This window comes from Polyergus mexicanus, unplaced genomic scaffold (genome assembly GCF_030449975.1).
Source record: "Polyergus mexicanus isolate NDT 795.1 unplaced genomic scaffold, iyPolMexi1.0 SCAF_8, whole genome shotgun sequence".
Classification (NCBI taxonomy): domain Eukaryota; kingdom Metazoa; phylum Arthropoda; class Insecta; order Hymenoptera; family Formicidae; genus Polyergus; species Polyergus mexicanus.
Window position 1 is genome coordinate 3,926,431 of NW_027223328.1, and position 20,869 is coordinate 3,947,299.

Sequence of the window (20,869 nt, forward strand, 5' to 3'; positions counted from 1 at the left end):
GTATCAACGCAGAGTACTGTTATAAGCGATTAAAAAAGAAGGGCTTTTTGCAAATTAAACTTTATAGAGAGTTAAAACTATATTCTTTAGTTAATTTCAGATAAAGTTTACTTGAATAGAGAGAGAGAGAGAATTTCAATTTAAGGTTTAGTTACAAAAATATATCATATATAAAAAATATATATAAAATCATCTTCAAATAATCTCAAGAAGCTGTTATTAGCAGGTGATATGATAAGTCTGGGATATCCTACACACACACACACACACACACACACACACACGTATATACACACACGTTATACATGATCCTGTGTTTTTATCAAATAATATATATAAATTTATTTTTCTTTAATTTCTCTATTCACATGTACAAGACGCGTTCGAAATTGCCGATTGTGAACTACACTTTAACACACAGCCAGTATATTAAATAATTTTTTACAATTACAACGAATAAATTGGGCAATAGACTGGTTCGCTTCTTAATTTCCGATCATGCTACGTAACATATATTTGTTAATTATCACGAATCGGTGTCTAACGGTGCCTACACCTAAATCTTTTTTCTGTATGCATTATTTTGTTTTTTCGACAATTTTATGTTTTAATGTAAAATTTCATATCTACAATATTTTATATCTAATGCGATATATTTATATGTGTATGTATGTATGTATGAATGTGTGCGTGTGTACGAGCGGTCTTTGTAAAAGTCTGTTTGTAAAGCTCATGCTCGCGAATTTTAATTCCGGGATCATTGGAACATGTTGCCGCGCCGGGGAAGTAAAGTAACTTAAGTTTCCTAACGTCATATGTAAAGGCATTGTGTTCAGAAACAAATATAACTATAATATGACTGATGCGCCTGAGAGGCGATGTGCGAGCGTCCTTTGAGAATTAAGTATGAGAGAGATAATGTGATGTCTTGATGTGATGTCTCGTTTGATGCAATGGTATGCACCATAATCGGGACAAAAAAAAAGGAATATAAGAAATGAACGCAGAGAGCGAAGGAAAAATATGTATATGTGGATGCGTATGTATGTTTGTATGCGTGTGCGTGAGAAAGAGAGAGAGAGAGAGAGAGAGAGAGAGAAAGGAGGAAACACAAAAAACCGATTTATTAAAATGAAGAAAGAATAATTAACAAAAACTCTATTACCGGATGAAGGAAAATGAACTTGTATCTAACGTGTATACATTGTCATAACATTATTATGATGATTATTATAATTATTATTATACATATAATAATGTAATTGAAAATTTGAAACGATATTACATAAGGTTAATAATAAACAAAAGCATCTTCACCTTTCGCTGTTACCTTCTCCTTCTGCCGATCTTTTATAGAGTGCACCCGATCCATCCTTTTGTAATATGAAAAAAATTACATGAAAAATAATAAAACACACGCATATACGTATATATACAGGCATCGGCCGATTTTTTAAAATTAATTTCTCAATAATTATTACGAAAATCGCAAAACGATACAGAACTACATTTCTACTCGATTTAAACCGCTCTATCTGCACATTACGAGTAAGGTGATTTATTATCAGATCCTGTATACATACATACATACCTAGATAGCAAAATGCTAGCAGTATGCCAACAGTATGCTAATAAATTCATATACTTTGATAATCTAAATAAAGATTAGGTAAAATAAAATAAGGTAAAGAATTTACTTTTTCTATAGTGACTTTATCTTGCTATTTTCTTATTCAGATAATAGAAAACATTAAATATCAATTATTATTGCTGTATTATTATAATATAATAAAAAAAGTAATTGTAAATTTTATATATACTGGGTGGCCCATTTTAATCCATCCAGTCGAATATCTCAAAAACCAAGCCCGGAAGAGAAAAATATTTCAAACAAAAGTTGTGTGGCTTCAAGGGGGCCATAAGATGGTGACAATGATTTGACCTTGGAAAATCATTTGAAGGTCATGTGAAGGTTAACTTTAAAATCTTAAATGGAAACCCCCATTTTTTATTTAGTATTCTTGTAGCTGACATCAAGAGCTTTCCAAAACACTATAATAAAGTATTTTTTCATTAAGTACTTTTTGAGTAATTTTATATTTTAATCTGACATATTTTGATATAAAAAATTAAATATCTCGTAAAACATTTAGTTTTTGATAATCTTACCGTAATACTTCTATGTACAGAATAATGATACAAATCAATTAGTATAAAAAAAAATTGTTTTTAAGAAAATTATTTACAATGTATCTTTTTAAACAATTATTTGTTTTTTTTTGGCACTAATTAATTTGTCTTATTATTCTGTACATAGAAGTATTACGGTAAAATTATCGAAAACTGAATATTTTACGAAATATTTTATTTTTTATATCAAAATATGTCAGATTAAAATATAAAATAACTCAAAAAGTACTTAATAAAAAAATACTTTATTATAGTGTTTTGGAAAGCTCTCGATGTCAGCTACAAGAATACTAAATAAAAAATGGGGGTTTCCATTTAAGATTTTAAAGTTGATCTTCACATGACCTTCAAATGATTTTCCAAGGTCAAATCATTGTCACCATCTTATGGCCCCCTTGAAGCCACACAACTTTTGTTTGAAATATTTTTCTCTTCCGGGCTTGGTTTTTGAGATATTCGACTGGATGGATTAAAATGGGCCACCCAGTATATATAAATATATAAAAATAATTTAATATACTTATATTAATCTCAATTAATCGCGCGCCACATTTTCAAAATGATTCGCCAGCAATTTGCATATGTATAAATGAAACAACTTTAGTCGATTCCGATAGAGACCACTAGTGTAGCTTTCTGCAAGGGATAAGGGAATATGTCTATCTCGTGGGATAAATAAGAAAGCGTGTCAATTATTAGTGCTTCAATTTTTTGGCGATCACAAGCGGACGAATGGCATCCACGTCAAGTTAGCCGCGCGAAATTAATCCTCTTGGTAGAAAATGAGCTTCTCCGTGAAGAAGACTGGCGGTAGAATGTGGCACGAGGCACGCAAGCAGGAGAAAAAGATCCGTGGCATGCTGGTCGATTATCGTCGTAGAGCGGAACGTAGACGAGACTACTATGAAAAAATTGTAATGATCGCGAAAGATATATTTTCGATGTAATAGGTTGCTTCGTATAATTTAGACAGTAAAAGAGAACTCGGTGTATTAAGTTATTTTTATGGAAAATATATCTATTTCCACTCTACATAGTCCTAACTTTCAATATACTAGAATAGTCCATTAATTTTTTTTCTTTTTGTTCTCTCTCTTTCTGTCTCTGTTTCTTTCTCTCTCTCTGTTTTTATCTTTTATATTTAAAATTGAATTAACAAGAAAATATTGTTCAGATTATAATCCAATATGTTATAATCGAATATTTTTGTTTAGAAATCAGATCCTACGCAATTTCTCCAACTACATGGTAGGCCGTGCAAGATATATTTGGATCCAGCAATAGCTGCTGCAGGTGCTAGTCCTGCAAACATGTAAGTGTTGTGATCAAGCGCTGCAGCATAATTGACTCGTTAATCAAATGAGGAAAGTTAATTTTATTACTAGGATGCCATGGCAGAACAATGATGACAATCTCATAGATCGTTTTGATGTACGGGCACATCTTGATTGGATACCGGAACCACCTGATACCATTGACGTTGATATTGCTTTGACAAATGAAGATAGACATATCAATTATGAACGTTATCGTATAATTGTACAAAATGAATTTCTAGGTGGTACGTTGCTTGTCTTCCTTGTTACACAAGATTTTCTGACAGTTTTTCTTGTATTTCTAACTAAACATCTTTCTGTTTAGTGACTGAGGAAAAGTTTCTTCATCAGATACATTTGGAAGAACAATTTGGTTCATCAACAAAATTGGATACTGCAAAGGATAAGAAAAAATCTGCTAACAATGCTGCGATCGGGTATAATTACGAAACGGAAGAACCGATACCTGAGTCAGCAAAATCGGGGGATCCAGTAATATCGGAAGAAAAGGGAGATGATGAAGATAGCGATATAGATTTAGGTATAATTATTTTATCTTACGCGATATTTAATGTATTTTGGCACAATATCAGAAGAACATAACCTTTTTTAATATGACATTATTTTTTTATTAGATATATGCGTGGACGTATCTCAAATAGAACCATCTCAAGCACATGAGATGAATCTGGTAGCTCAAAAATATGGACTCTTAGGTGCTGATTACTTTAGCTTTTTAACACAAGATTTTGAAGAAGCTGAAACTTTGCGACAAGCTCGAAAACAGGAGGAGGAGAAAGCTATGTACTCGGTAAATGATTATTAATTGTAAATAGTTATATTAATTTAAAACAAGATGAAAATTGTGCAAATTGGAAACGCACATTGTTTTCTCATCATTTTATTTTGCTCACAAAGCTTAAATTTGTTAAAGTAAGTGACTTTTTCAATTTTGACTTCCTCATAGAAAAAGATATCTCCAAATTTGCAAAAGTTAGTGTGTACGTTTTTCAAAAAATTTACAATTTTATAAAAAATGAACTTTTTCATCGATCCTTACCAAATTCGATACCAACCATTGTTTAATGATACTCTATCCATTTTAAAAAATTTAGTCCGATATCTCAAAAATTGCGGCAATTAGAGGTTACATAATGTACATTCCGTACATACATACATACATACATACAGATAGATATTTTTAAAAAATATGATTTTTCGACATTTTGGAACATTGGCATAGAAAGCTGAAAAAAAAAATTTTGCCACGAAAACAGAGCTTCCTTTATGAGGAAGCAAAAATAATAGTCGCGTTCAGCAGAGAAGACATTCAATTATCGTCTTATCAACACTTGACGTTGATTTGTTGGTTCTAAAAGTAAAAACCAATTACGTTTGAATGCTACGAGCAGTTTTCTCTGCTGAACGCGCTTATTAATATATAATATAATGATATAATTAATATTTAAAATATTCTGACAAAACTATGTATATCTATTTTTATTTTAAATAGGGTCGGCGATCGCGTAGAGAACGGCGTGCATTTAGAGAGAAAAAAATGATAGGTCGCGTTATGAGTCCTCCTAGGTAATAATTTATTATATTTTCTCGAATCAATTTTATGTGTTATTATATTATATAAATCTTTCTTCAGTTATGCAGCTAGAGAGAGTCCAGAGTATAATCCTTATAGAAAATCCTCTTCTAAATCACGATCGCGATCGGCGTCGCCTGTAAATACCGGACAGATTACTTATATCACGAGCTTCGGTGGGGAGGAAGAGACTCATGGTAGCACATCACATTTGTCTTCGTCGAATTCGAGAAAAGTCAATTATTCATATCTCAGACGACGGAGATCGAATAGTCCTGCTTTTAACGAGAAAACCGTTACTAGAAGAATATCCAAATCTAGATCAAGAAGTTGTTCACGCTCCATTAGTAGAACTAAGTCTTATAGGGCATATGATAAAAAGCGAAGTGGATCCAGAATAAGTTCTAGGTAAGTGTTGCAAGAGAATAAGAAAATCACTAACGTACGGATAACGTTAAAAAAATTGAATAAAAATATTTTGTAATCTGTTATATATTTAATTTTTTTCAATTTGATTCTTATATTTTAGATCTAGAGGTACGCGTTCGAGAGTTCGAAAGTACACAAGATCTCGAACAAGAAGTCATTCTAGACGCTCACGAACGCGAAGCAAATCACGCTCGCGCTGCAAAAGTATCAGTAAATCTCGATCGCGTTCGATTTCTCGATCGAAGACGAGATCTAGATCCCGTTCGCGTTTGAAGAAATTGAGGACCTCGTCCTCGAGCAGTGTGTCCAAGTCAAGATCGAGATCTAAATCACGTAATAGAAGCCGTTCAAGGGACAGCTACCGAAAGAAACGCTATTCGCCATCAAAATCGAGATCCAAATCTCGTTCGAGATCAAAATCTCCATCAAGATCTAGGTCACGGTCGAAGAGCCAATCTAGCTGTAAACGATTGCGCAGCGACGATAATAAGATACCAGCACTGCCAAGGTAAAAATGTTATGCAGATTTCGCCGAGTTAATATAAATCGAAGTTAATGTAAACTCTATACAAAACTGTTTTGTTTTCCTTTTTTATGTAGGTATTATGGTCGTCGCGGAAAATCATCAAGCCTCGAATTAGAGCTGTCTGATAATGAAGAAAAATCCAATTCAACAACATCGAAGACATCGATTAATACAAGCATGTAAGCAACAAGCGCGATTTTGATTTGTGATATATTTAAAATTATTGTACATGAATTTTTTTCAAACATTTCAGGAACAAGCCAAAAGCAGGGTTAAGTACAAATTCTGGTGTCGGACACAAAGTCAGTAAGAACCATAACGCTTTCTTAGTCACTTAATGCGCAGAGAATAAAGACAGAACATACTCTAAATAAGTACCATCCAAACGGGGAGCCTCAACAAAGCGCTTCTCGTTTTCGTTGTATTACGTAATTGACGTGTTGACGTCGTATATTTTACATTTTTATTTGATATTTTATTTTTAATATACTTTAGAATATATTAACATATTTTATTAGAGAGACACAAAGAAATTAAAATTTCTATATAAATTGTTATGATATGCACAAAATGTTATCCTAAAATATCACCCGACGAACTTAAATTCAATTATAGTATAGTCGTACACGATGCGATTTTTTTTGTTTTTTTAAATTTGCTTATAGCTGCATTCCATTAGTCATTCAATAGAGGAAATAATAAATTTTTTGTATATATTCAGTTATGTTCTAGAACTGATAATATATAATATATGTTATGTGTGTATATAAATTGATTTATATATATAGTGAACTAGACTTTTAAATTACGTCAAAAAGACCGATACCTAGTTATAGACCTTTAAGAGTTTTAATCTTTCAGTCATTGAAAACCACACCTCAGGAGCGGCTTAAAAAGAAAATGCAGGCCTTGTTAAACAGGCAATGTTAGTTGATACGCAGTAAAAAGAAATCTATTATGCATTATTAATGGAAACTAAAGATGTATCTTTCTAGACAAAGCAGACAAGAAAGCCGAACAGTTGAGAATCGAAAAGATGGAGCAACAGCGACAAGATCGAGAAGATGAGATACGAGAAATGTCTTTGAAACTTCGTAGAAAGTAAATAATTTTTCTATGTATTTTTTATGTGCAGATACATTCATTTGAATAGTGATATTGATTTCGTTTCATCTCCCACAGACAGAGAGAGCGAAGACATCGTTACGAAGGCCACAGTTCTGATACGCGTTCATCTGTGTCTCGTACACCGAGCCCGAGCCGTAGTCCAAGGCATCACGTACGTCGTGAGAGGCGTGATGTGGACAATGATCGTGAACGGGAGCGGGACAGAGAGAGAGATCGGCGTGATGATCGCGATCGGAGTCGAACTGAATCACGTAAAAAATACAGAGATTCGCCGCTTCGTTCGCTGAGTCCGAGGAGCAGTCGGTAAAGATCTTCTCTGGATTTTGATTAATCAAACTTAAACTTGAATTGCACCGAGAATACGCGAATGCGTGTATATATATTAGTCAATTGTATTTCTCTTGATTATATAGCACATACATTATATAGTCACATAACATGGATAGAAAATTATTTAACCATAAATCAACGTTTATTTATTCATCTGGAGGATGAATTCATTTATTTATTGGATAATCTGGATACAATAAAGTATGTTTATATACTGCTAATTATTACTATTTTCCATTATTTCAGAGGTCTAGTCGACTACTGACTTCAGGATACAACAGAATACAGTTAATCTTCCATCCAAATAATTTGAAACATTACGAATATTTTCTGTACAACTGCATTCCTTCCTTGGGCCATTGTTGATTGCTTAAAAATTCATGTCACGAAGAAAAGGTGTATGAAATAATATATCACACATAAGACGTATTGTTATAAAACGTGCGTCATATGAATTATAGTGCGACTTAATCCGCTTTACGATATATATATATATATATAAAAGCAATTGGAAGAATATTTATATATAATTTATGCATATTTGGATATATAAGAATTAGAGAAACCAATGTAAAAATAATTAACATTATTCTTACGTTGTGTATTAGTGAAAGGTATATAAAAATAATTAATGTTATTGCAAGGAAATCATGTTTATAATTCTTATTTCACATGAACAAAGCAAGAGTGGACGGATTAACAATACGGATTCTTATATCAAAAATATACCATTGTATTTTAGAATTGAATGCACTTTGCTATCTTATTATATAGGTACATTATTGTTAGATAATTATTGAATAAAAACACCCGTTATTCAGCAGGAGACAAATAGTGATTATTTTCCATGCAACCACTTACATAAGTGTTTATTATTAATATTAATAATTTTATATTACCTTATGTAAGTTATATAAGTGTTTTCTACTTACTAATTTTACATTACTAAAGATTGCTTCAATGCGCATAGTGTAATTGAGAGAGTGGAAGGTTTGTTTTTGCATTTGCAAAAAAAAAAAAATCTTAAATTTATGGCACATAGTATAATTTTTCGTACAAGTAAATTACAAGAATTACATCATTTATCATTTTATTATGCACTGATCATACTCTATGAAATCGAGAAGAAAAGTCTATTACCATTTTTTTCTATAACACTTAATAAAAGAATTATTATTGAGTAAAGTCTAGCGTCTAGTTAATCAGCGATCTTTAGCCACGCCCTGTGAAGTGTACAACGGCGCACACTATCAGGTAAAGGAATTTTCTTCTCGATTTCATCTGCTTTACCTGATTGTCCGACGTCAATCGCACCACACGACTAGTGATGCGATTGACGCCGGACACCCTGTATATATGTATGTATGCCATATGCCATCTATAAAGGATTAATATGTACATACATAGATTTCCTTACATTCATAAGTCGCTTTTAGGCTTTTATCTTGCTTTTTTATATATGTGTATGTATTGCATATTATTACATCCGCAGTTATCTTGTTATCTCTGATTTTTTCAATTGAGAGTGGATGAAGGATTGGTTACCTATTTGTCAAAAAGCTATTGAAAAGATAACAATGACGCTAATACGATTCGCAATTTTAACTGGTATGTACTATATACATTTTATATTAAAATAAAATCTATTTTAATGAAGAATTATACAATGTTTAATACAATATATATGTTTAACAAACATATTTTTAAGGTTACATATGACATTACTCTTATTAATAATCTAATAGAAATACAAATGACTATTCTTCTCGTTTATTCTATAGAATTATCTGTTGGTTATTTGTAAATGTCAAATCACGTTGCAAATATATTTAATGTATATATATATATATATATATATTTTGTGTTTCTTATATATATATTACATATTTCTTCAAAAAAATTTCTAAAATATGTGTATATATTATTTTCTTATAATTATTTAGTAAGCGATACCTGTGCAAGTGGTGAGAAAGTAGACGAAAGTGGTCCTAGATTGAAAGCACTTATCAACGATACAGATTCGATAGGAAATGTACTTAAAGGAGAAGTTTCTTGCACTGCAATTGTACCAGATGAGGAAGCATTAATAATGGTAGCTACATAGATATACTTTATATACTTTATTTTATATAGTATATTGATATTTTAATTTATTATATTTGCACGATGTAGAAATATTTAATTGATTGGAGCGATGGAAATAAAACCGATGTTATTCTCACTACTGGCGGCACTGGATTTTCTAAGAGAGATGTTACACCTGAGGCCACTAAAAAAATTATACATAAAGAAGCTCCCGGAATGTCTTTAGCAATGTTCATGTCAAGTTTCAAAATAACACCAATGGCTATGCTTTCTCGGTAAAGCTATGTCTATTCGCTTTGTATCTTTAAAAGTACGTAATTTTTAAATCTTTTATATATTTTCAGAACTGTATGTGGAATAAGAAATAAAACACTGATTATTAATTTGCCTGGCTCAAGTAAAGCTGCAATGGAATGCTTGAATGCAATTGCACCTGCGATATCACATGCAGTAGATTTAATCTTAGATAACAAAACAAAAATTAAAGATACACATAACATTGTCCAACATAATAATATTACATCTTGTTTACATGACAAGTCTTGCACAAATCTGGTAAGACACTTTTATTATAAACACAAGAACTATTATATATATATATATATATATATATATATATATATATATATATATATATATATACATATATATATATATACATATATACATTAGAAACAATAAGTGTATATATATATATATATATATATATATATATATATATATATATATACACATATATACACTTATTGTTTCTAATAAAATAATGTATGTGTATATGTATCTATGTGAAAGATTATGTGAATACAATTAATTTATTACAGATAAATTTCGAAAATGTAGCAATACGTCTCAGAGAATCCCCGTTTCCTATGATTTCTGTAAAAGAAGCAGTAAAAATGATTCGTAATTCTGTACAAAAGGAAAGAGAAGTTGAAATTATAAATGCAAATGATGCTTATGGCAGAATATTATCAGAATGCGTATATTCCAATTGTGATTTACCACCATTTAGAGCTTCTATTAAAGATGGATATGCGGTATTAGCAAGCGATGGGAAAGGTAGCAGAAGAGTATTATGCGGTGTAAAAGCAGGGAATACAGTAAGTTTCTAAAATAAGTGTTTATTGCAACAATCTAGAGCTACAAGAAAAAATTTTTTTAGTCCACACTAGTCTCCCTTATACCTGGCACTTGTGTACGTGTGAATACAGGAGCACCTATTCCCGATGGTGAGCGATTTTAACTGTACATTACATTGATTTATTCACTGTAAAGAATCTATTACTATCTTTATTTCTGATTGCAGAAGCGACAACAGTTGTACAAGTTGAGAATACAAAATTAATATCAAAGAGTTCTGATAATATGGACGAAAAAGAAATTGAAATATTGATTCAACCAAAAGATGGACAAGATATTAGGTATATAACTCACTATTTTTCATATATTTTTTTTTTAAACAAATTTTATTAAATCATATATTTATTTATTTGCTCACATATGTTGTTGTAGACCCATTGGTTATGACATAGAAAAAGGAAGCTTAGTTTTAAATTCGTACACAAGTATCGGTCCAATGGAAATGGGACTTCTGGCAGCTTGTGGCTGCAAACAAATTACAGTTATTAAACTTCCGTCTATAGGTATATTGTCTACTGGAGATGAATTACAAGAAGCTGGAGAACTTTTGAAGCCAGGACACGTTTATGATAGTAATAAAATAACTCTAATTACACTATTAAAAGAAAACGGTTTTAATTCTCTGGATTTTGGAATTGCAATTGATGAGTAAGTAAATCGAAATTTGTTATGTTTTATGCTCACATTGTTATAATAATTAAATTATTTAATTTATTATTGTAATTTTATTATGATGATTTAATTTATTAATATAATAATTATAAATATAATTAATATGTCATTATGAATATAATTGTTATTTTGTAGTGAGTCTACTATGGTGAGCAAAATCATGGAAGCTATAAAAAAGGTGGATGTACTTGTGACAACAGGTTCTGTGTCTATGGGCGATAGAGATATGTTAAAACCTATTTTACAGACATATTTCGAAGCTACTATACATTTTGGTACCTCAGCTTTCTCTTACTTATCAAGATTTAAAAATTTCTTAGTGAGAATAAGTCAAAATATTTTCTTTTAGGTCGTGTAAACATGAAACCGGGGAAACCGACGACATTTGCGACATGTATGTGGCGTGGCAGAAAGAAATATTTTCTCTGTTTGCCAGGAAATCCAGTATCCGCTACTGTTACCGCACGCTTATTTCTTTTACCCCTTTTAAATGAGATGTGCGGGGATTTTTCCGAACCCATCATAATACAAGCTAAGGTTTGTAAGATTATTTTTATATTTCGCGAAACGGAAATGCATATTGTCATGCACATGTTTTAGTTGATGTCATCATATAATTTGGATCCGCGCCCTGAATATGCAAGAGTGACCTTGAAATGGAATGACAATGAAACATTCCCGTTAGCATACAGTACGGGGAATCAAATCAGCAGCAAGCTACTTAGCTGTAAAGACGCTAACGCGCTCTTAATGCTACCAGGACGAACAGCAGAGAAACAAATGCTGAATAAGGATGATCTTGTACCAGCGATGCTTATCGGTTTTAAATGATTTCTACCAAGATATCGCGAGCAAAACTACAATTATATATTCAATTTCTTATTTCTTACAATTACACGAGCAAATTATTTTTTAAATATCTTTTGTGTGTAGAATTTTTCTTCCCCCCATTTCTTGTCATATCTCTCTCTCTCTCTCTCTCTCTCTCTCTCTCTCTCTCTCTCTCTCTCTCTCTCTCTCTCTCTCTCTCTCTCTCTTTCTTTCTCTCTTTCTTTCTTTCTCTCTCAACAATTTTTAGATAGTATGGCTTCCCTACCGCGATGTTAAGGTGCTTTTACATGGCAGCATCAAGCGTTAAGCGTCTGCGTAGAATATTGTTGCCTAGAATTATATTTATTTCATTTATTTTATTATATAACAGATATGTGTGTGAGGCCACTGTAACGTCTATCTACATACGAAAGTCGACCTATCTTATTGTTACATGTGTCGAATAGACATCGACTATACATTTATTTGACTTCAAGTTTCTCTCTGGGGGACTATTGAGAAGGGAAGTTAACCAGAGCCTGGTTGCCATTCGATTACTCCTCGACAGTACTTTTTTATTTTATGTATTTTCATCAATTGATAGATTTACTTGTTGGGAGCTTTTCTACATGTTGCTTGCGACAGTCTGATATGTGGTTTAAAATTGCACATATGCTGTCAAATAGAGATATTGAAATTTTGCTTGAAAAGAATCATATGTAATCCAAAAATTCTTCGTAACTACAACGTTCAATATAATCTCATAATCAAGTTTATTTCACTTACATATATACATATATATATATATATATATATATAATTAGTGTTTCATTAGAATTATATATTTCTTTTTTGTGATTCCCATATAATTGTAACACATATAATAGTATTTTTATTAGGTTATAAAAGATAAAATTTAAAGAAGGTTCTAAAATAATATTGTGATTAACAATTTTGGATGTTAATAATATTTTATTTATAATTTTCCAGAGAATAAAATTTTTTTAAATTTTGATAAAAAATATACTCTCTTATGCTTATAATGAGAATTAAACAATATAATACATTATATAGAACTTGAATAAAGCTATTAAAAAGTAAATATTTTTTTAAATATTTTATATTTTATATATTCTTTCTAACATTAAAGCATAAAATATTTTATAAAGCATTCGTTTTTTGATGAATTTATCTTACTAGTTTTATACGTATTAAAGTAACATTACTTTTATACGCATAAAATAATAATAATAATAGAAAAATATAGAAAAAATGTTGCAAAATGTTTATGCAAAAATGTTTATTTAAGAAGAAGTGTTCAACTATCTATTATTATTTTTTTCTATTATTATTAATTGTAAGAAAAATATTTTTGACTTAAATTATATGAATCATTCTATAGATGCGCAAAAGTTATTTGAATAACAAACAATTATTAATGAACAAGATTATATAAGTAATAAGCATTTAATTAAAGTGTATTAATCTGTAAATTAATAAACTTATTCAAATCAATAAAAATATTTGATAAGTTATATAGGCAATAATAACTACTATGCGTATATTGTTGTAACTTGTTGTAACATGTCTTAGCGGGCTGTGTGATGCCAGTCAACTTTAAAATGTTTCGGTTGAAAGATCTTTGGTGCTTCTTTAGTCCCAATAATCTAAATTCTTGAGCTCGTCTAAGAGTTTTACCAAAAGCGGGTTACCTCCTAAACGTTCAATCTCAGCTCTCGCTTTCAGGTCCAACTCTTCAAGTACACTTTTCGTGTACTCGAAAGAGCCAAATTTCTCTAGCAATTTAATGCAATGATGTTTCACTTCGATTTCTTTGGTTCGTTGTTTCAGAATATCTTTATCAGGCATTATTAAGGAAATCTATATATAATAAAGTTCATAAATTATAAAGTGTCTGAAAATATCTTTTGTATGTGTATGATGTGTAAAATCGTTTACATTTCTTTAGTTCTTTAGTAAATAAAGTGTATTAATTAACACAAATATTTCTGTTGTAAACAAAAAAAAGTATTATATAAAAGTATTGTTTAAAGGATACACATTAGTTGCATATCATCAGGATTCGTTGTAAGCGCATGAATAATGGGAAAGCTGAATTTTCCTTCACTCAAGTCCTCGCAATAACTCTTACTTTTGTTATACTATAACAAAAAATTACTTTAATTCCTTTTATTACTTATTTATTTATTTGTGCATAACGTCGCAAATATATTATTACTCACCTTATCGCTGCCCAAATTGCAATAATCATCGCGTATTTGGAAGTGCAAACTTAAAATGGCTACTAGCGATGATAAGTCTTCTTCGTAAGTTGAGAACAGTTTCATTAATCTTACTACCAGGTTAAAGAAACTACCCATCTCTGCAAAATTAGTTAATATTTTAATTTTTTTCATATGTAATTTTTTTAATTTCACAAAGAAATACATTGTATATAAGTATTAATATTGACTTTTTATTGCCATAGTCTTGTAGTCTGCCTCACTTGGACAGATGAGATTGTCCCGCCAAAAAATGTCCATTCCTTGACCTCTATGACCTTCCAACATTTGCTCCATATACACTTTTGTTGCCTGAAAAAAACACAGTTAGTACAATAATACAATAAATTACATTTTATCTAACAAGCAAATGTGAAGCTAATCTTTTACAATTTTAATGAGTTTGGTAATTATTCAGAATCACGGCTCCACCTGCAAATTGGTTGCAAATTTTTTACAGACTTTTTATGTTTAGAAAGAAATATAAGTAACCATTTTTAGTTGAGGAAAGTCCAAAAAAAAGTTATAGACCAAAATGTGGAAATTTTAGAAAAAATTTAGAAAAAGGGAATACAAAAAAAATAAGAAAAAACCAAATTTTAGTTTTAAATGAGAAATAGGTTTGGGTTATTTTATATCTTTCGGAAGTGGAGCCCCTCCCCCCTAGGAGAGGGGGACGAAATCCACTGCATCCACGCTTTCCCTTTCTCATTCATATGACAATCGTGGGGTGGACCTCGCTTTGTTTTGTTAAATATATGCGTGGGTACAGTGGGTTCCGCCCCTCCCTCCCTATGGTGGGGGGCTCCACTTCCAGAAGATATAACCTAACCCAAATCAAATTTTCCGTTTTTTTCCACTTTTTTGGTCTATAACTTTTTTTTGAGCCTCCCCCACATTAAAAATTGTCATTTACATTATTCTCTAAGCATAAAAACATCCAAAAAATTTGCAGCCCATTTGCAGGTGGAACCGTGATTCTGAATAATTACCATGAGTTTTTATGAGCTTTATATTATATATATATTAAAATATCATAAAACATGTATTTTTAAGGATATATAAAATATGTATTTTTCAAAATGTTTTTTCCTTCAATCAAGTCTTAGCAGTAACTTTTACTATTTCTATACTATAACAAAAAATTAACCAAATTCTATTCAGTTTATTTAAGTATATATGATGTCATGGACATAATTCAAGAAGTGCATTTGAATTTTATATTTTTTAAAAATATTATTTGAGCACTTAGGAAAGAGGATAAAAGATCTTTATTTTTTTTTATAAGTATGATATGTTTACTTACTGCAGGATGTAAATTAATTGTTCTTTCCAAGGCGATAAATAATATATAAGTTGCAGCGCTTAGCGAGTTAGCAACTCCATAAACAGAATGAGCGACAGGAATACCTCTTCGCGAAATGGAATTATCTTGTATATCATCAATCCTGTAAAAAACAATAAATTATGATCTTATAAAAATAAGATAGCAGGATAAAATAAGTATACAGGATTGCTTCTTTGATATAAATTCAATTTTATACATCTAATTTCAAAATAATAACATAGAAATAAATGTAATGTGAAAATGTAAGGATTATATTGTATATTGAAATAAAACACATTAATTATGACAATCAATGATCAATGTTTTGTTTTAATCTTGATAACAGCAATAGAGACTCAGAGTAAGAACAATTAAGTGGGAAAACTGACAGATAAAAGTCAAGCCGCAAGTATCGAACTTATTATTGTTAAATTTTATTAAATATGCATTAAAAATGTACGTTTTAGACCGTCTTTTGGTCCATCTTTGACATGGATATAAATATATAAAAATTAAATTAGAATTTTAAAACTTGACATACACAACATTTGCACTTGCAGTCAAATTTCGAATTGCTCTTATCTGCCAGTCTTCCTACTTAAATGTTATTTTAGCTTTATGCAAGACCTAAAACTTTTTGGTTTTTGGCAATAAACAATGTTATTTGGTTTTCAGCTTTAAGCTATAAATTAATCAAATTAAATTATAAACTAAAGTCTAACTAAAGCCACAATATATTTGAAAAACAACAATTTATATATATAATATTTGAAATCTACAATTAATTTGCAAGATAATTAGTTTCTCGTTAATTCGGACAAAATCTGATAGTTTGATAAGTAAAACACAAAATAACAAAAATTGTCGTTCAATAAATTATAAAAAGAACAAAGTCACATCACAAAAGTAGTACTTCTTAATGCTAGAAAATTATACTGAAAAATATAACAAAATATAACAATCTAAACATATAGTATATATATTACGAGAATTAAAAGTGTGCAATTGGAAAATATATAAAATACATAAAAGATCATATACTAATAGAGCAGAATGCAAACTTACATAATGCATGAGTTGCAGAGCATGGTTACTATTTCATTGATCGCTTGTATTTTGTCGGGCGATATTTTTAGCCAATAATTAAAAGCATGAGCTAATTTCACAGTTATTTGTTTTCCAGGAACTTGAAGATAGTATCTGATCGGTTCCAACAGTTTCTACGAGAAATCATGTAATTTGTTAGTCTTCATGTAATTTTAGTCTTTGAATAATTGTAAGTCACCAAAATTTGTTTACTTATCACAAACAAATTTGGCCATATTGACCTTATCTTTAGGACAGGTGCCATTTAAGAAAGAAGAAGAATCGCAAACAAATCAAAGATTTAAAAAGAAAGAAAAAAATCCAATAGAAACACTAACCTCATCCTCCTGCCTGTCGTTGCCCAGAGAGTAATAAAACGGCTTATTTTCATGTGTATTCGTCATATTTCCAATTCGAAACGATATTTCTCTCCTGAAAAATTATAAGATTTCAAAGAGAATAATATCTCGTATATACAATCTTGCAATCCGTTAGAGACAGTTTTATCAAATTTTACAGACTTCTATTAGACATATTTTCAGCCTCTTCTAGTTTTCTTCAACAGTCAAATCTTAGAAAGTTATTAACTAATAGCTTTGTAAATTGTCGATATCACAGAGGACCTTTAATACGCTATAAATGAAAATGAAATAGATACAAAGAAAAAATATACTAAATTCTATTACTTTATTTTATCTTTCTTAGTATCAAGAGACACGGTAGTATCTCGTTAAGTTTATGCGCAGCAGTGAGGCATCCCATGCATTTATACGCGAATCGGCTGGTTGACCTTAAATTATCGGATCTCAATAATGGTTGAACCGAGCTCGGGTCTTAATTATATAAAGAAAATGCCATTATTATTGTTTTATATGTATCATGAACGATGTTATTATATTCCAAAGCCTAAATGTACAAATTTTCCTTATTATTGTTATATTATATTATAATTACTGACCGTCGTCGGTAATTTAATACGTCAAAGTATAATATATGTTTGTTAATCGATTCGATGTTATTAATTCGGTGTTATTAATTATTGTTATCATTAAGAGGTGAGTCTCATGTAACTTGCCAAAAATAGAGTGATTTTTAGGAATTTTTGGGAACTTTCAGAGCATTTTAATTACATTTCAAAAAGTAGAAAATTATTTTTTTCATATAAAAAAATGGTTATAATAGGAGTTATAAAAATATTTTAGCAGCTAGTCTGCTATTCCAGGCTCATACAACAATCCTTCTGCTTCCTCATAAAAATGTTGTAACTCAATTTGTTGCTTTTTTCGAGCTGTTCGAGCCTCTCTTGTGCCGCTTAGACTGCGGCGCTCTTGTCTCTTCAACCGCTCCGCATCGCGAATATCAACAAAAAATTTGCACTGTGGTCCAATAGTTATGTTTAGTGTTTTCATAATTCTTAATATGGCATAAGAGCCTTCATTGAAAACACTAGCAGCTATAAAAGCGGCGATCTCAATAATCTTTAATTCAAGCCGTAATTCAAGTGTTTTGGAGCTGAGTATCCATTCTTTTTTCCACGTAACCGATACACTTACTTTTTACTACTTGAAAATATATTTACACATACATATTATATAAATTATACAGATGCGCTGACTCATAAATACCGGCTCATGTTTGAAGTCTATTCATACAACGGATTATAAGCGAAGGGGTGCGCCGCGCGTTCTGCGCGACGCGCAGTTGTAAAACCGGTTGTAACTCTATTAATACTTCGAATATCGGTTTATAACTTTACTGACATATTTTTCAGATGTATTACTATTGATTTATGAAAAAAAAAAAATAAAATTGATTTTTTTGAACTTTTACATCAGGCTCCCCCCTTAATTCGAAGAAGTCTGTTCTTGAATTTACCTTTATCATATCCAAATCTGTATCCATTCTATTATCTATAGTTTCATGTTGCGTGCATTCACATAAACACACACACACACACACAATCCGGTGGCAAAAGTGCTTAGATGTTAGTGGAAACTATGTAGAAAAATGATTTGGATGTGCGAAAGGAATATGTTGATCGAATATAAAATTTTGGAAAAAGTTCGGTTTACATTTGACTGCCCTTTTTACTATATTGTAAACCACTGACAGATGTATGTGTGGCGTTAGCGTTTAGACGTTATCCACTAATTTGTACATATTCTACGCGATGTTTAGTGAGCCTTCTTTCTTGATTATTAATTTTAATTTAAAATTTGAATGCAATAAATATTGTGTACCTCAAGTTTTAAAATACTAATGTAATATATTTATATCTATACTGAAGATGGATCAAAAACGGTCCGAAACGTATATTTTTAATACACATTTATTACTAAAACTTAATAATAATAAGTTTGCGTACCAATACCCGTACTTTATTTGCCAGTTTTTTCACTTAATTGTTAATATTCTGCTTATTGTTAGTTTTTGATATTAGTTCAACGTCACATCAACTACAAATATATATATATATATATATATATATATATATATATATTTTTCTGGTTGCATAGTCTTTAACATTAAACACTAATGCTGGGCGCATTGCGCATTTATATACATATATGCATATACTTAATTATATTATTTATTTATTTATATATACATACCTTTCACTATTCGTATTTCAATAATCTGTCAGAATTCGTATGAAAGTTTGAACAGAATCGGACACACCAAAATATTAAACATTTACTGTTCTTGATCGTGATTGCGTGCTCTTTATATATCTTCTATTTTACCCCTTCTCATTAAATAATTATTTAACGCGTGATAACGCGTGGGGCGCAGAATGTTCTGCATATTAGATGTACGCGGTTCACGGTTATGTGCGTTATCTCCTTTCACTGCTGAGCCAGTGAGCACGCTTGTTCTGACATTATTGCTTGAATCTACGGTCAGTCATACGGCGAAACTCGAAAAGTTTGAGATTCTGTATATCGGTATATCTCGAAAAATTCTACGTTTATTATAATTAGTTATTATAACACAAGTGTATCGAAATAATCGTATTTATACGAGTATCGTAATTACATGCAAAAAAGAAGCAGTAAAACATGAAAAACAAAGTGGAAAAAAGACGCAGAAAAACATCGAGCGATTGCAGAGTGATCTTGAGATTTTATTATTCATTACATGAGAATAATTGTTCATTTTTTCTATTCTTCCAAGAAAAACATATTAATTCGACGGTAATGACAGTATGACGATATTATTATTGCGATTGTAATACAAGTATAATATATCATTTTTAAAGAATAAAGAAAATCATAAGACATTCCTTTCGAGATTATAAAATGTTAAACAACCTTCATTGGTCTATTGGATCAAGTTCTAGGAAAATACATATTTTTATAGTAAAAACTCTACATTCTATTTTTAAATATAGAATATTTATTTTACCTAAGTAATAATTACGTAATATTTTTCCCCTCTCTCTTTCTTAGTATTAATTTTTTAATTTTACAAAGTATAATATAATGTAATATAAATCAAAACCGGTTATGAAATATATATATCCTATTTTAAAATTAATTTTCAATTCTGTTTTTAATTTAGATGTTATGCGAACTGTAGATCAAATTGTGCTCTCGCTTTCATCTTGTATTTATTTAATTCTCGGTTGGATCCTGAAACTTTCCATGCAACAAAGATCAATATCGGATCATCTGGGCAACAGAGCTCGTTGTCATGGTATAGCGTATAACTACCCGTTTCCTGTTTTCATTATTTAAATAAAATTTAGAACATTTATATTATTCTTTTGTTCCGACATGTCATAGAGACTCTATTTTCATTTACATAGTCAACAATTTTGCTGTTATATAATTTAACTTAATAATGTGCGTATAAATACGGAAAATAATAATAATAACAAAAATATTATTATTAGCTAACAATTTCGCGTAATTCAATTAGTGACAATTGATAATGATAATATCACGATATTAT

At 30.3% G+C, this 20,869-nt stretch overlaps 3 protein-coding genes across 5 annotated transcripts; 2 read left to right on the forward strand and 1 right to left on the reverse strand.

Annotated features, from left to right (window-relative positions):
• Positions 1 to 2,828: 2,828 nt before the first annotated feature.
• LOC138935617 (CLK4-associating serine/arginine rich protein) lies at positions 2,829 to 8,322 on the forward strand. Of its 2 annotated transcripts, XM_070300312.1 has the most exons (14): positions 2,829 to 3,104; positions 3,405 to 3,502; positions 3,576 to 3,751; positions 3,832 to 4,047; positions 4,142 to 4,317; positions 5,020 to 5,093; positions 5,161 to 5,508; positions 5,630 to 6,037; positions 6,130 to 6,234; positions 6,309 to 6,357; positions 6,917 to 6,980; positions 7,051 to 7,156; positions 7,238 to 7,486; positions 7,760 to 8,322. In XM_070300312.1, the coding sequence occupies exons 1-14, from the start codon at positions 2,973 to 2,975 to the stop codon at positions 7,776 to 7,778; spliced, it is 2,220 nt and encodes a 739-aa protein (XP_070156413.1). In that variant the 5' UTR covers positions 2,829 to 2,972; the 3' UTR covers positions 7,779 to 8,322. The 2 variants fall into 2 exon arrangements, with proteins under 2 accessions (XP_070156413.1, XP_070156414.1); XM_070300313.1 differs by lacking the exons at positions 7,238 to 7,486; positions 7,760 to 8,322 and having other exon boundaries at positions 6,309 to 6,361; positions 7,051 to 7,142.
• Positions 8,323 to 8,752: 430 nt separating this feature from the next.
• On the forward strand, positions 8,753 to 12,327 carry Cin (Molybdenum cofactor synthesis protein cinnamon). Of its 2 annotated transcripts, none has more exons than XM_070299879.1 (12): positions 8,753 to 8,767; positions 9,006 to 9,121; positions 9,457 to 9,605; positions 9,686 to 9,873; positions 9,943 to 10,153; positions 10,420 to 10,698; positions 10,761 to 10,827; positions 10,905 to 11,019; positions 11,111 to 11,386; positions 11,546 to 11,685; positions 11,760 to 11,947; positions 12,011 to 12,327. In XM_070299879.1, exons 2-12 carry the CDS (start codon positions 9,043 to 9,045, stop codon positions 12,239 to 12,241), a joined length of 1,923 nt encoding a protein of 640 aa, XP_070155980.1. In that variant the 5' UTR covers positions 8,753 to 8,767; positions 9,006 to 9,042; the 3' UTR covers positions 12,242 to 12,327. The 2 variants fall into 2 exon arrangements, with proteins under 2 accessions (XP_070155980.1, XP_070155978.1); XM_070299877.1 differs by lacking the exon at positions 8,753 to 8,767 and adding an exon at positions 8,856 to 8,871.
• A 1,054-nt stretch (positions 12,328 to 13,381) lies between these two features.
• Positions 13,382 to 19,605, reverse strand: LOC138935408 (terpene synthase-like). Its single transcript, XM_070299958.1, has 8 exons — positions 19,528 to 19,605; positions 17,254 to 17,347; positions 16,895 to 17,049; positions 15,809 to 15,950; positions 14,694 to 14,814; positions 14,464 to 14,603; positions 14,280 to 14,382; positions 13,382 to 14,076 (listed from the first exon to the last, which is right to left on the reverse strand). Exons 2-8 carry the CDS (start codon positions 17,317 to 17,319, stop codon positions 13,874 to 13,876), a joined length of 930 nt encoding a protein of 309 aa, XP_070156059.1. The 5' UTR covers positions 17,320 to 17,347; positions 19,528 to 19,605; the 3' UTR covers positions 13,382 to 13,873.
• Between the last annotated feature and the right edge of the window lie 1,264 nt (positions 19,606 to 20,869).

Bases quoted from the DNA above. Each gene is read 5' to 3' on its own strand.
- LOC138935617 (XM_070300312.1), top strand. From the start codon at position 2,973: ATGAGCTTCTCCGTGAAGAAGACTGGCGGTAGAATGTGGCACGAGGCA. The intron at 3,752-3,831 runs GTACGTTGCTTG...CTTTCTGTTTAG, and splicing joins ACAAAATGAATTTCTAGGTG to TGACTGAGGAAAAGTTTCTT. The intron at 6,038-6,129 runs GTAAAAATGTTA...TTTTTTATGTAG, and splicing joins AAGATACCAGCACTGCCAAG to GTATTATGGTCGTCGCGGAA.
- Cin (XM_070299879.1), top strand. From the start codon at position 9,043: ATGAAGGATTGGTTACCTATTTGTCAAAAAGCTATTGAAAAGATAACA. The intron at 9,874-9,942 runs GTAAAGCTATGT...ATATATTTTCAG, and splicing joins CCAATGGCTATGCTTTCTCG to AACTGTATGTGGAATAAGAA. The intron at 10,154-10,419 runs GTAAGACACTTT...AATTTATTACAG, and splicing joins ACAAGTCTTGCACAAATCTG to ATAAATTTCGAAAATGTAGC.
- LOC138935408 (XM_070299958.1), bottom strand. From the start codon at position 17,319: ATGACGAATACACATGAAAATAAGCCGTTTTATTACTCTCTGGGCAAC. The intron at 14,604-14,693 runs GTCAATATTAAT...CTAATTTTGCAG, and splicing joins CAAGACTATGGCAATAAAAA to AGATGGGTAGTTTCTTTAAC. The intron at 14,383-14,463 runs GTGAGTAATAAT...TTTTTGTTATAG, and splicing joins GCAATTTGGGCAGCGATAAG to TATAACAAAAGTAAGAGTTA.